At 42.7% G+C, this 14884-nt stretch overlaps 1 protein-coding gene across 1 annotated transcript in view; it reads right to left on the reverse strand.

The window, feature by feature from the left end:
* Nucleotides 1-14884, reverse strand: part of PLXNC1 (plexin C1) — a 98902-nt gene that overhangs the window by 60386 nt on the left and 23632 nt on the right. The window contains exons 6-9 of the mRNA XM_030548544.1: nucleotides 12108-12267; nucleotides 3322-3391; nucleotides 2220-2319; nucleotides 2020-2103 (exon numbers count right to left, since the gene is read on the reverse strand). Coding sequence (XP_030404404.1) covers nucleotides 2020-2103; nucleotides 2220-2319; nucleotides 3322-3391; nucleotides 12108-12267 — 414 coding nt within the window. The remainder of the gene's footprint in view (nucleotides 1-2019; nucleotides 2104-2219; nucleotides 2320-3321; nucleotides 3392-12107; nucleotides 12268-14884) is intronic.

Below are 14884 nucleotides of genomic sequence, written 5' to 3' on the forward strand. Positions count from 1 at the left end.
CAATTCCACACTAACGCACTTGGAAATGAGGCATAGAGGAGTTTGCTCTGTACTCTATGCACACATCAATTCCAAAATATTAATGTTCAGACGTGCACATACTACAGTCCCATTTTTCTGTTTGAAAAACAAAAGTGATCTTATTATTTTGTTCAAAAGCTTCATCATCAAGCCTAGCACCTGAATTGAGAGGTAACACATCTTGACATATAAGGTATTAGGCGGAGATATCCAGAGAAGTAGAGATAAAAATACTATATTCCCACTTAGTATCTATTTATAGCAGCCATGCTATCTCACAGAAAATGAGAAGCCAAATAGGTAGCAACTTTCTAGGTACAGTAACTCCTCACTTAACGTTGTAGTTGTGTTCCTGAAAAATGAGACTTTAAGTTAAAAGATGTTGAGCGAATCCAATTTCCCCATAAGAATGAATGTATATGGGGGGGGGTTAGGTTCCAGGGAATTTTTTTTTTTGCCGTACAGTACAATACTATAGTTGGGAGCTGCTCCTGCCTTACCCCACACAGGCACAGCCCACTGGCACTGCAGACAATGAGGCAGGCAAGGAGGTTGAAGGTGCTGTAAGCTAGGAGAAGCACCTTGCGCAGCAGCAGCAGCAGCTTCCCCTACGCTGCATGCACCAGGGGCGGGGGGTTCAACTCTCAGCCCGCTCATGCCACCCCTTCCCCCAAGCCCCCACCCTTAACCCGCTTACTCTTCCCCCCTTCCTTCCCCCTTTACTCTGCACACTGTGTCCTCACTCCTCTTCCCTCCCTCCCCTGCCTCCTGCCTGTGGCAACCAGCTGGCTTGCAGCATTCAGGAGGCAGGGAGGAGGAGCGAGGACATGGCGCACAGGCTCCCCCACCCTCCTGAACACTGCAAGCCAGCTGATTGCCACGGGCAGGAGGCAGGGGAGGGAGGGGGGAGGTGCACCGCATCCTCACTCCTCCCCCCTCCCTCCTGCCCACAGCAATCAGCTGGCTTGCGATGTTCAGGGGGCAGGAGGGAGTGGGGAGGAGCAAGGACTCGGCGCACAGGCTCCCCCCTCCCTCCCCTGCCTCCTGCCAATGGCAATCGGCTGGTTTGCAGCGTTTAGAAGGCAGAGGGAGCCTGCGCACTGAGTCCCTGCTCTTTCCCCCTCCCTTCTGAACGCCGCAAGCCAGCTGATTGCTGCGGGCAGGAGGTGGGGGGAAGAGGGGGAAGGCGCTGATCCGCGGGGTCTGCCTGCAGGCGGGAGGTGCTGTGGGGGGTGTGGGGGAGCTGATGGGGGGCTGCCAGCTGTGGACAAAGCAGGCAGCCAAACGACGTTATAGTGAAGCATTGCACAACTTTAAATGAAGCATGTTCTGTAATTGAGCAGGGACATAAGATCAAAACAACATTAAGTGAGAGGACGTTAAAAGGGGAGTTACTGTACCTATTATCCATCAATCAAACTCCTCTTCAATACCCACTTCTCTTCTGACTCCTACAGCAAATTAGCAAACCACTGATGGCTAAGCTGAGCAGCACCAACTGATTCTGTTTATTTAATTTTATCAAACATTTAAGAGTGTTTGGAACCATCAAGAAAGCGAGAATGGTCTTGTGGTTAAGGCACTTAGGACATTGGAGATCTGAGTTCAGTTTCTGGTTCTGCCACAGAATCCTCGTGTGACTTTGCACAAGTCATTTAATCTCTCTTTGCCTCATTCTCCATCTGTAAAGTAGGGCTGCTAATACTTCCTACCCACCCTTTGCCTATGTACTTTGTGTGGTGTTTGAGGGAAGTACTATCTCTTTCTATGTATATGTACAACACCTAGCAGAGTGGAGCCCGAATCCTAGTTTGTGCCACTAAGCGCTATTTATTATAAGTAATAATAATAATAATAATAAGCTTGTGCAATAATTATATACCAATTAATTCTCTTATAATTACCCTTGCCTTCCTTCCAACCTTCCCTCCTTTTACATGAGCATTTCCCCTGATCAATTTGTGCATCATTTACATCTATTTAAAAATGTTAGCTAACCTCTGACATCTGTGTAGTAGCTTTCATTTGGGAAGCAGTAGTGGCTGGCACATCCCCTTGTTTTTCAATCAGCTGACAATCATCCTGAAAAATTCCAAACAGTCTGTCACATCAAAATGAATAGGAAACATACATTTACTTAAATAATAAAAAAGGTACCACCGAAAATGTTAAGTTCTATAAATCCCAAAGAATTTTACCTGAACTTGCCCAGAATCATCAGGCTTGCAGGCAACAAAGGGAGAGATATGCTTTATTTCACAGAAGGCACAAACACCAGTGCTGATACATCTTGAGCAACTGGCAATACATAAAACAGATAGTTTGCATCAAATACAGGGATTAAGCAAATTTATTAAGAAATACATTTGTGAACATGAAATTTCAAGTTATGCAAAAAGTACAAACCTAACAGAACAAAACTGTAAATCTTCAAACTATATTAAAATGAGCAAAACACTTATCTGTGTTATAATCTTCAGTAGGTCCAGTGTTCTACCCACCGAGGAGAAAGAAGAGAGGCTCCCTGCAACTCTTCCCTATCTCAGTGTTTATTACAGTCAGAAAAGGAAAAGTGTTGATTAAGGGCTATAGAAACACAGGATATAGAACTGGAAGGGACCTCCTTGGATTATTAAATCCAGTCCCCTGCTATCGCAGGCAACCCTGTTATATATATAATCTTGTTCCATAATCTACCCACATCCTGTATGAGTAACTCCCACTGCTCTCAGTAAGAGTTCTCAGTTCAAAATAAGCCCAGAATATGGTGCTAAAGAATGGATGTGTAGATATAACTGCTCCTTGGGTTTCAATATTACTACTATTTCAATAGGTGTTACTTTCTGCTGTTAACATCACAACAAATGGCATCACTGCTTTAATAGGAGAAAACCCCTTAAGATGAACTTCACATACTTTTCTGGGTCTTCTGTATCCATTCATCCAGGTTAGACCATGGGAGGGTACAACATGGCCCTCAGCCCTTACACACATAAAATGTCCACTCATACCAGGTTACAGCCTTTATTATTTCAGTGGGAGTTACCATTGTTATAACAACCCTCCTGTAGCTGCCAGGGGCTTATAAGAAATATCTCTTTTTATCATTTGATTTTAAAACAGACACCACATGAAAGCAGCTTTATAAAGCCACAAAAAAGAGGAGAGGATATAGGCCAGGAAAAGAGATTTCTCGGCCTCTGGTGAAGTGCATCCCCCTTTTTAAATACTTAAAAAAATAACATGCACACACCTCAGATACACAGCCCTTAGTGACATATTTAGAAAACAAACTCTTACTTTTTCAACTGAAATGTTTCTGACAAATTCCAAGAATCAGCAATGAGTGTCACTTCAACAGCTGAAATATCTGGAAAAAAGTTACCTGTATTAGATGTATGTTGGTTACCATGCTACAAGAAATAACTGAATATACATTGACTTAATCTTAGCAGCCAACATACATCAAGCTGCATCCTGGTCGGTATGTTTGTGCTCTCTCTCTCCCTCTTCCCTCACATTAACACTTTTGCTTTATATAACAACAACAAAAACAACAACATTTTGTCTTTCTACAGCAACTTCCATCCAAAATTCTCAAAACACTTTACACACTTTTACAATTTAAGCTTGGCATCACCCCTGTGAGGTAGGAAAGTAATATTATCTTCATGCTAAGAGAAACTCCCCCACAGAGGAATTCATAGAATCATAGAATATCATGCCTGGAGGGACCTCAGGAAGTCATCTAGTCCAACCCCCTGCTCAAAGCAGGACCAATCACCAACTAAATCATCCCAGCCAGAGCTTTGTCAAGCCTGACCTTAAAAACCTCGAAGGAAGAAGATTCCACCACCTCCCTTGGTAATCCATTCCAGTGCTTCACCACCCTCCCAATGAAAAAGTTTTTCCTAATATCCAACCTAAACCTCCCCCACTGCAACTTGAGACCATTACTCCTTGTTCTGTCATCTGGTACCACTGAGAACAGTCTAGATCCATCCTCTTTGGAACCCCTTTTCAGGTAGTTGAAAGCAGCTATCAAATCCCCCCCATTCTTCTCTTCTGCAGACTAAACAATCCCAGTTCCCTCAGCCTCTCCTCATAAGTCATGTGCTCCAGCCCCCTAATCATTTTTGTTGCTCTCTGCTGGATTCTTTCCAATTTTTCCACATCCTTCTTCTAGTGTGGGGCCCAAAACAGTACTCCAGATGAGGCCTCACCAATGTCAAATAGAGGAGAATCCCTCAATCTGCTGGCAATGCCCCTACTTGTACAGCCCAAAATACCATTAGCTTTCTTGGCAACAAGGGCACACAGTTGACTCATATCCAGCTTCTCGTCCACTGTAACCCCTAAGTCCTTCTCTGCAGAACTGCTTCCTAGCCATTCGGTCCCTAGTCTGTAGCAGTGCATGGGATTCTTCCGTCCTAAGTGCAGGACTCTGCACTTCTCTTTGTTGAACCTCATCAGATTATTTTTGGCCCAATCCTCTGATTTGTCTAGGTCCCTCTCTATCCTATCCCTACCCTCCAGCGCATCTACCACTCCTCCCAGTTTAGTGTCATCTGCAAACTTGCTGAGCGTGCTGTCCACGCCATCCTCCAGATCATTAATGAAGATATTGAACAAAACCGGCCCCAGGACCAACCCTTGGGGCACTCTGCTTGATACTGGCTGCCAACTAGACATGGAGCCATTGATCACTACCCACTGACCTCAACGATCTAGCCAGCTTTCTATCCACCTTATAGTCCATTCATCCAGCCTATACTTCTTTAACTTGCTGGCAAGAATACTGTGGGAGACCGTATCAAAAGCTTTGCTAAAGTAAAGGAATATCACATCCACTGCTTTCCCCTCATCCACAGAGCCAGTTATCTCCTCATAGAAGGCAATTAGGTTAGTCAGACATGACTTGCCCTTCGTGAATCCATGCTGACTGTTCCTGATCACTTTCCTCTCCTCTAAGTGGTTCAGAACTGATTCTTTGAGGACCTGCTGCAAGATTTTTCCAGGGACTGAGGTGAGGCTGACTGGCCTTTAGTTCCCCGGATCCTTCTTCTTCCCTTTTTTAAAGGTGGGCACTACATTAGCCTTTTCCCAGTCATCCGGGACCTCCCCCATTTGCCATGAGTTTTTCAAAGATAATGGCCCATGGCTCTGCAATCACATCTGCCAACTCCTTTAGCACCCTTAGATGCAGCACATCCGGCCCCATGGACTTGTGCTCATCCAGTTTTTCTAAATAGTCCTGAACCACTTCTTTCTTCATAGAGGGCTGGTCACCTCCTCCCCATACTGTGCTGTCTAGTGCAGTAGTCTGGGAGCTCACCTTGTTTGTGAAGACAGAGGCAAAAAAAGCATTGAGTACATTAGCTTTTTCCACATCCTCTGTCACTAGACTGCCTCCCTCATTCAGTAAGGGGCCCACACTTTCCTTGACTTTCTTCTTGCTCCTAACATACCTGAAGAAATCCTTCTTGTTGCCCTTCAAATCCCTTGCAAGCTGCAAATTAAGTTACTTCCCCAGGATTACATAACACGTCTGTGCCAAAACCTGAATTTCCCAACTTCCAGGCTTGTGCTTTAACCACTAGACAGTTGCTTCTCTTCACAAACAATACTTCCTTCTCTTTCTGTCTCAAACTCTTCTACAAATTGTGCTATCTACACAGTAGCATTTTTTTATCCTGTTTAAATATTTTATGACTATAAAATATGGTTTGCTATTATTTCAGCCAGTAATTACTATAACAACAATTCATTGGCAGCTATGGAATGAAAGAATAAGAATAACCCTAACCCAAACCCTAACCCTCTCTCATAAGCTGAATCCCACACTCAAAAGTATAGCCAGGCATTTGCCACTTAAGCTGTGATGTGTGCTTTGCAATGGTCCCTGGTATTTTTGTGAGTGTGTGTGCATGTGCCTGCATGCACATGCATGCAGAACAAATAACTGCCCAAGCTCAAGTTTCACTTATCCACTTATGTGTTAAGTGGTCACGGTCAACCCTGGGATGAACACTGACTTTGGGACTATTCATAGGGTTAAGTACTTTGCCACAATGGGCCAGAACGCCAAATTTTTGAAGGTATTTTAGTTATCTAAAGATGCAGATAGGCACCTAGCAGGATTTGAAAATTCACGCTATGGCATATCTGCATCTTTAGGCATGTAAAAACCTTTAAAAATCTGGTCCATAGTGCATAAAGTTAACCACACGCCTAAGTCACTGCATGATCAGAGACTTAATTGGTCATAATTCACCATTTATTAATAAGTGCTTGAATGGGGGGAGGGGAGAGAGAATGAGCAAAGGAAAGATATTTTGCTGCTTCTGGTGGAGTTTATGCCTTCTTTAAATACTAAAACAAATTACTCTTATCCTTGGCTGATCAAGTTGTTAGCGGAAAAACGGCTGTTGATTTCAGTATGAGCTGGACTGAGCCAAAGAAGAATGCATCAGATTATACTGAGCAGTAGCTGTTTTCAAAGCATTTTCCCTGGTGAGAAAATCACAGGAATCTCGCAAAGGCCCTTTCTCACAGGGTGAGGGCAACTCAATATCAGATAGCGTGTACTTTTCAACATACTTGCCATACCCATGGTTCTATTGGTAACTGATGTATAGCAGTAGACATAACTGTAGTAAAATGACAGTAGCGCCTAGAAGCTCTAGTTGAGTTCAGGGCCCCATTTGTGCTAGGCATTGTACAAACACATTATAAGCAACAGACCCTTCCCCCATAAAAAAAGATGGGGGAAGTGACAAATTCTACAACTGTGCTAACGTGGCTCATGGGAGTGGGTCAATAATAGGCATTATAAAAGTTCCTAATGTATTTATGACACTATTTGCATTTTTAAAAGGACATTAATATGTATTTACAACAGACAGCTTAATGCCCTGGAGTCATCCTCTATTACCCCAGCTGTCACGCCCTTATGACAATAGCTTTTCCCTTTGTTTTTAACAATCAATATTAGAAAAAGATGTCAACACACACAGAAATACATTTAAGTAACAGCTCGGGCTGTGAAGCCTGTGACTCCAGTGGGAGTTTTGCCTGAGCAAAGACTGTAGGATGAGATCTTAAGACCTCGACACTGCAAGTAGCTCCCAGTGGGAACAAGACTCCATCTGTGCAGAGCTCTTTGCAGGTTTGGGGTCTACAATAAAATCAAGACTGTTCAGAAATTAAAGCTGATGTTTCATTTATCCCTTTACATGGGAGTATTAAAAGAGGATCAGATCTATGCATACTGTTACATATCTTTTGGTCGACAATACTTTAGGAAAGGAGAAAAGGTTAATGCTAGAGTTTTAGCGTCTATGTTAAATTTCCTTATCCCACTGTTTTTTATCAAACTCTCAGTACATTTTAAAGATGTTTTATTTTTGTGTTCACTAATATGATTGCATCCTTGCCTGTCATTTGTTTTAGAGCTCTCTTTTCTGCTTTGGCACCAGCAGTTTCTAGTGGACTAAAGAAAAATTGTAAAACAGATCTTTAAAAGATCTATATACATCCACACAGATCCATGAAGCAATGCACAGGGAAAAAAGATTATGTTACTAACTGAACAGAAATTGGTGTCATGGATTACCTTCTAAGGCCTGGTCCACACTACAGCGTTAAATCGATTTAAACAGCGTTAAATCGATTTAACGCTGTACCTGTCCACACTACAAGGCACTTTAAATCAATTTTAAGGGCTCTTAAAATCGATTTCTGTACTCCTCCCCAACGAGAGGAGTAACCCTAAAATCGATATTACTATATCGATTTAGGGTTAGTGTGGATGGAAATCGAAGTTATTGGTCTCATTCTTTTACTGAGCTACCCAGAGTGCACCGCTCCGGAAATCGATGGTAGCCCAGGACCATGGACGCACACCACCAGTTTTAATAATTTCGATTTTATGCTGTAGTGTAGATGTGGCCTAAGCTACTTTGGGACTGAATCCTGAATTCCAGAAAGTGAATTCCAAGCTTATAATAATTCACAACCTGATTCTAAGACTTACACTCATCCATGTCAGGAAACATACCACATGACCTATCTGTCCAAACAGAATAATTCAGATTTTTAATACTCACAACTAACTGCTCATGAACAAAGCCATGGACTAAGAACTACTGCAGAATGATGCAGTGAATAACTCTGAATAATGAATGAAATCAAGAATAGATTTGTTCACAGTCAGTTCACTGCCTTTTTGCAGGCAGGTGACAGATTATTTAGACAAAGGAAATGCAGTAGATTTAATTTACCTCGATTTCAGTAAGGCATTTTGACACGGTTCCACATGGGGAACTATTAATTAAATTGGAAAAGATGGGGATCAATATGAAAATTGGAAGGTGGATAAGGAACTGGTTAAAGGGGAGACTCCAATGGGTCATACTGAAGGGTGAACTGTCAGGCTGGAAGGAGGTTACTAGTGGAGTTCCTCAAGGATCGGTTTTGGGACCAATCTTATTTAACCTTTTTATTACTGACCTTGGCACAAAAAGTGGGAATGTGCTAATAAAGTTTGAGGATGACACAAAGCTGGGGGGTATTGCTAACACAGAGAAGGACCGGGATATCATACAGGAAGATCTGGATGACCTTGTAAACTGGAGTAATAGTAATAGGATGAAATTTAATAGTGAAAAGAGCAAGGTCATGCACTTAGGGATTAATAATAAGAATTTTAGATATACATTGGGGACACATCAGTTGGAAGCAACAGAGGAGAAGGACCTTGGAGTATTGGTTGATCACAGGATGACTATGAGCCGCCAATGTGATATGGCCGTTAAAAAAGCTAATGCAGTTTTAGGAGGCATCAGGCAAGGTATTTCCAGCAAAGATAAGGAGTTGTTAGTACCGTTATATAAGGCACTGGTGAGACCTCATCTAGAATACTGTGTGCAGTTCTGGTCTCCCATGTTTAAGAAGGATGAATTCAAACTGGAACAGGTTCAGAGACGGGCTACTAGGATGATCTGAGGAATGGAAAACCTGCCTTATGAAAGGAGACTCAAAGAGCTTGGCTTGTTTAGCATAGCCAGAAGAAGGCTGAGGGGGGATATGCTTGCTCTTTATAAATATATCAGAGGAATTAATATTAGGGAGGGAGAGGAATTATTTAAGCTTAGTACCAATGTAGACAGAAGAACAAATGGGTATAAACTGGACACTAGGAAGTTTAGACTTGAAATTAGACGAAGGTTTCTAACCATTAGAGGAGTGAAGTTCTGGAACAGCCTTCCAAGGGGAGTAGTGGGGGCAAAAGACATATCTGGCTTTAAGACTAAGCTTGATAAGTTTATGGAAGGGATGGTATGATGGGATAGCTTAATTTTGGCAACTGATCTTTGATTATCAACAGGTAAGTATGCCCAGTGGTCTGTGATGGGATGTTGGATGGGATGGGATCTGAGTTACTGCAGAGAATTCTTTCCTGAGTGCTGGCTGGTGAGTCTTGCCCACATGCTCAGGGTTTAGCTGATCGCCATATTTGGGGTTGGGAAGGAATTTTACTCCGGGGCAGATTGGCAGAAGCCCTGGAGGTTTTTCGCCTTCCTCTGCAGCGTGGGGCATGGGTCACTTGCTGGTGGATTCTCTGCAGCTTGAGGTCTTCAAACCACAATTTGAAGACTTCAATAACTTGGACATAGGTTAGGGGTTTGTTATAGAAGTGGATGGGTAGGGTTCTGTGGCCTGCTTTGTGCAGGAGGTCAGACTAGATGATCATATTGGTCCCTTCTGACCCTAAAGTCTATATGAGTCTATAATTCACAAACATCAAGAGGCAATATTTATCAAATAAATTAATCTTTACAATTATCACTCAGCCAATCACCACTGAACCCTAAGTTTTTCTATCTACAGTTGATAAACAATGTATTGTAAAAACACTGTTGACTAACGTTAAACTATAATTCAGATATACATACCCAAATTTTTCTCTCATTTCACACTGGTACAACAGTATTAAAAGCCAAATTCTGGTCTCCCACATGAGAACAGAATTTGATTCTTAACCACTAATACACAGTAGTTTTCAACATCTCTTGCCAGTAGTTTCTAAACAAAGCTATTTTCCAGAAAAAAGTTAAGAGACTGTATGAGAAGGTATTAAACAGCATATTTTGCAGTATAAACAAAATCAACCCTGCCCCTCAGTCTAATTCAGACTGAAATCAATAGGCGTTTTACCACGTAACTGAGGACAGAATTGAGCCCAAAGTAGGTATAACATTATAATCATGAATGTATGTGTGACAGCTGCTATCTTAGCCAACACAGTGGAGGCTAGACCAAGCACTTTCAGAGCTAAAAGATTAAACTAGTATTGGCTGAGCTAAAGAGATATGGCTTCCCAGGTGCCAGCTGAAACAACTCAAATTCTCTGCAGATTGGTTCAGAAGGGGACCTATAACATCTTCAGTAGAGGGTTACATATAAACAAAACTTGAACGATTAAGCACACTCTAATATGTTCAAATCACTTGCCAAAATAAGAATCAAGTGTTTTTCAAATGAAAAACCTTAATGCAAAGTATGGTCTACATCAGTGGTCACCAACTGGTCGACTGCGATCGACTGGTTGATCCTGGAGCCTCTGCCAGTCGATCGCGATCTCTGGCCTCTAAAAGCCGGCAGCGCAGCGGGGCTCATGCAGGCTGCCTGCCTTCCCTGGCCTCATGTGGTCCCAAGCGGTTGGCTGCTGGCACATCTCTGTGGCCCCAGGGATGTGTGTGTCTGAGGCAGTTCTGTGCGCTGCCCCCTTGCCCCCAGCACTGTCCCTGCCCTGCGGGGGGAGCGCTTGTGGGTGCAGGCAGTGCATGGAGGCATGAGAACAGACGTGACAGCACCAAGCTGCTTCCAGGAGTGGTGTGGGGCCACGGCAGGCAGGCAGGCAGGCAGCTGACCGGGAGCTGCCTGTGGTACGCGCCTCCCAGCTGGAGCCTGCACCTTGCACCCCCTCTTGCATCCCAACCCCCTGCCCCAGCCTGGAGCCCCCTCGTTAGGGTGACCAGATGTTCTGATAAAATAGGGACTGTCCCGATATCAAGCAGTTTGTCCCGCGTCCCGACCAAAGTACGGTCGGGACACCAGTTGTCCTGATATTTTGTTTCAGGTGGGTTCTTGTTTTGTTTTTCTTGTTGCTCTGGGCGGTGGTGACAGGCAGGGGAGAGCCTTTTCAATTGTTACACTCACCTGTCACGTCTGGGTCTCAGTGACATTTCCGCGGAGGGTACTTCCTTCTTTGGCAGCAAGGCTTATTACCCGCCACTGAAATGACGCCGAAGACCGTCAGTGACTGAGGGCCCCTCTGCTGAAGTGCCGCCGAAGACTCAGACAGGTAAGTGTAACAATTGAAAAGGATGTGGTGGTCTCGATATTTTGGACTTCTCATCTGGTCACCCTACCCCTCGTGTACCCAAACTCCCTCCTAGAGCCTGCCCTCCAGCCTGGACCCCAACCCCCTGCCCCAGCCCAGACACTCCACTCCAGCCTGGACACCCCACAGTTGAGAATGTTACACTGATTTGTAACAATCCCTGAAGGATTTTGGATCTATAATCCACAAATGACACTAACAAAAAGTAAAACTCATGAAATGTCCAGTGGATTCTATGAAATTAGGTACAGTGTGACCATATGATCCCTGCACCCAAATTCCCTCCCAGAGCTTGCACCCCTCACTTCTGCATCCCAACCCTCTGCCCAAGGCTCAGTTTAGAGCCCACTCCCACACTCTGAACCCCTCGGCCCCAGCCCAGATCCTGCACCTCCTCCCCCACCCCAACTCACTGCCCCAACCCAGTGAAAGTGAGTGAGGGTGGGGGACAGTGAGTGACGGAGGATGGGAGGAATGGAGTGAGCGGAGAGGGGCCTTGGGGAAGGAGCGGGGCAGATCCTGGGTTGATCTTAAATTCAAAAAGTGATCTTGTGAGTAAAAAGACTGGAGACTACTGATCTATATCTTATGCTCACTGGGCATGTATTTACTGTTGGTTTTAATCAGTTATAAAGGATAATGAATAAGTATTTAACATGTGGATGCTACATAAACATACCCCTGTTGATTAGTGCTGCATTATTTAGATTGCAAGAACAGTTCATGATTTGTGGCTCTTCCTTTTTACAAAGTACTTGGTTGGTTTTTGTATCTTTTACAATACAGACAAAGTGTCCTTTGGAGACTGCTGAAACATCTCCAACTGCAGTCACAACAATCTAAAAAAAAAAAGGAAAAATACAATTGATTACTTGCAATATTTGTTAAATTGCCTTCCTGTCTTCACACAAGTTCAAACTATATAAAGTGCAGAGAAAAACTACCATGACAGAAGCAGACAGATTCACCAGAGGCCCGTCAAAGGGAATTCCAAGCAGGGAAGGATACAAAGAAGATGTTGATGAGAGCTACTGCACTACTGAATTTGTTAAAATCAGAGGTGTGTGAATAGGGAGAAAAAATATTTTTTAATATTTTGACAACTGTTTAATTGAATTTTGCTTTGGCGGTATTATGCTCCTTTATATTCCCTTTTCACAAATATTTGTTCAGGTCTGTATAAATGTTCATGGAAAGTTAACTTTTGGGTCTATATCCAAAATGCATTTAATTACAATATAAAATCTGTTTTGTACTAAATTGGTTGAAAGTAATTTATAAATGTTAGCTCATGCAATCAAGAAACAAAATGAATATCATACAAATTGGGTGGTCAACCACACAGCTCAAAAAATGAATACTCAAAGCCATACTTGTGGTGAACAGATAATGAGCAAATCCATAAACCGAAATTTGTTTGCAAGAGACCTCCAAACAAGCTCAGATAGTGAGCAAATTAGTACAAAATGCAGTTTGTTCCTGGACAATTCTCCAAAGGACAAAGGGGCTGTGTTTGCCCAATATATTAATCATTATGAATTGTTTACCCCTGTCATAAACAGATAGTTAAGGGTTAATGTCTCTTTTACCTGTAAAGGGTTAAGAAGCTCAGTGAACCTGGCTGACACCTGACCAGAGGACCAATCGAGGGACAAGATACTTTCAAATCTTGGTGGAGGGAAGTCTTTGTTTGTGCTGTTTGTGTGTTTGTTGTTCGCTCTTGAGGCTAAGAGGGACCAGACGTGAACCCAGGTTTTCTACAATTTTTCTGAATCAGTCTCTCATGTTTCAAAATAGTAAGTACTAGCTAGAAAAGGCGAATTAGTCTTATGTTTGTTTTCTTACTTGTAAATGTGTATTTTGCTGGAAGGATTTTTACCTCTGTTTGCTGTAACTTTGAATCTCAGGCTGGGGGGGGGGAGTCCCTCTAGTCTATATGAATCTGAATACCCTGTAAGCATTTTACACCCTGATTTTACAGAGATAATTTTTACTTTTCTTTCTTTTATTAAAAGTTTTCTTTTTTAAGAACCTGATTGATTTTTTTCCCCTTGTTTAAGACCCAAGGGGATTGGGTCTGAACTCACCAGGGATTGGTGGGCGGGGGAAAGGAGTGGGGGGAAGGTTAATTCCTCTTTGTTTTAAGATCTAAGGAGTTTGGATCAGTGTAGCCTCTCAGGGTAACCCAGAGAGGGGAAAGTCTGGGAGGGGGAAAGGAGGGGGAATGGTTTATTTCTCCTTGTTTTAAGACCCAAGGGGTTTGGGTCTTGGATTCCCCAGGGAAGGTTTTGGGGGAACAGAAAGTGTGCCAAACACTATATTTTGGCTGCTGGCAGCATTATCAGATCTAAGCTAGGAATTAAGCTTAGAAGGGTCCATGCAGATTCCCACTTTTTGGACGCTAAAGTTCAAAGTGAGGGAAAAAAACCTTGACAACCCCACTCAAGTCAAGAATAATTGATCAGGTGATAGTGGTAGTGCTGATTGCAGGTGGGACATTTGTAATGGTGGCAGGAGCAGTAAGAGTGACACTTGCATCAGAATAAGCTATAAACAGCTTTAGGCCTCGTGGTGTTTAGCAAACATATTTCAATCTTTTTCTTACTGCCAGAAATATGTCTCAGAAATGGAGGGAATATAGAAAAGAGAAGCAAAAACAATCATGATGCTGGAGTGACTGATGCATGAGAAAAGATTAACAGAGGTAAAGATGAATAGGCTGGCAAAGAAACAACTAAGCTGGGGGACATGAAACCAGCCTACAATGATTTAAAGGATGTGATCAACGAGGCAACAGAAGAATTATTTAAGAGGGTGCAGGGGATATATCAATATAAAGGGATGAAATTAAGACTATTGAGACTGAACACCAGAAAAAAAATTCTAAAAGTGAGATCTACTACAGCAGGAACGAAAGCTGCACTGGTATTCAGATATAAAACTAGACTCCACAGTACATATTCTTTTTTTTCTGCTAACAGGAGGACCCTTTTTGAACTCCTATAGAATTTTTAAAATAACTCTGTAGTGCACAGAGCACTGGGCTGGGACTCAGGAGACCTAGGCTCTATTCCCAGTTTGACCATTGGCCTGCTGGTGACCTTGAGCAAGTCACTTCACCTCTCTGCGCTGCAGTTTCCCCACATGGGATATCATTGCTTACCTCTTTTGTAAAGCATTCAGATTTACTGACAAAAAGCACTGTGCAGGAGCTAAGTATTAATATTATTATAATTATTAGAGCAATTTTTATAGAATCTTACTGATTTCATCCCTATTAAGTTCTCTGTGGGCTTCCATCTGTACATATATTCCATTTTTCATTCCTAGGATCCTGTGATTTTTTTTCTCTATTCATTTTCATCTCAGTGTTTTTGCAAACACTAGCATCACAGTCTCAAAGATCATGTTTGTGTTTGTGTGCATAGGCTACCTTGTAGTCTGACTTCTTATAAA

The sequence above is a fragment of the Gopherus evgoodei genome, chromosome 1 (genome assembly GCF_007399415.2).
Source record: "Gopherus evgoodei ecotype Sinaloan lineage chromosome 1, rGopEvg1_v1.p, whole genome shotgun sequence".
NCBI lineage: Eukaryota > Metazoa > Chordata > Testudines > Testudinidae > Gopherus > Gopherus evgoodei.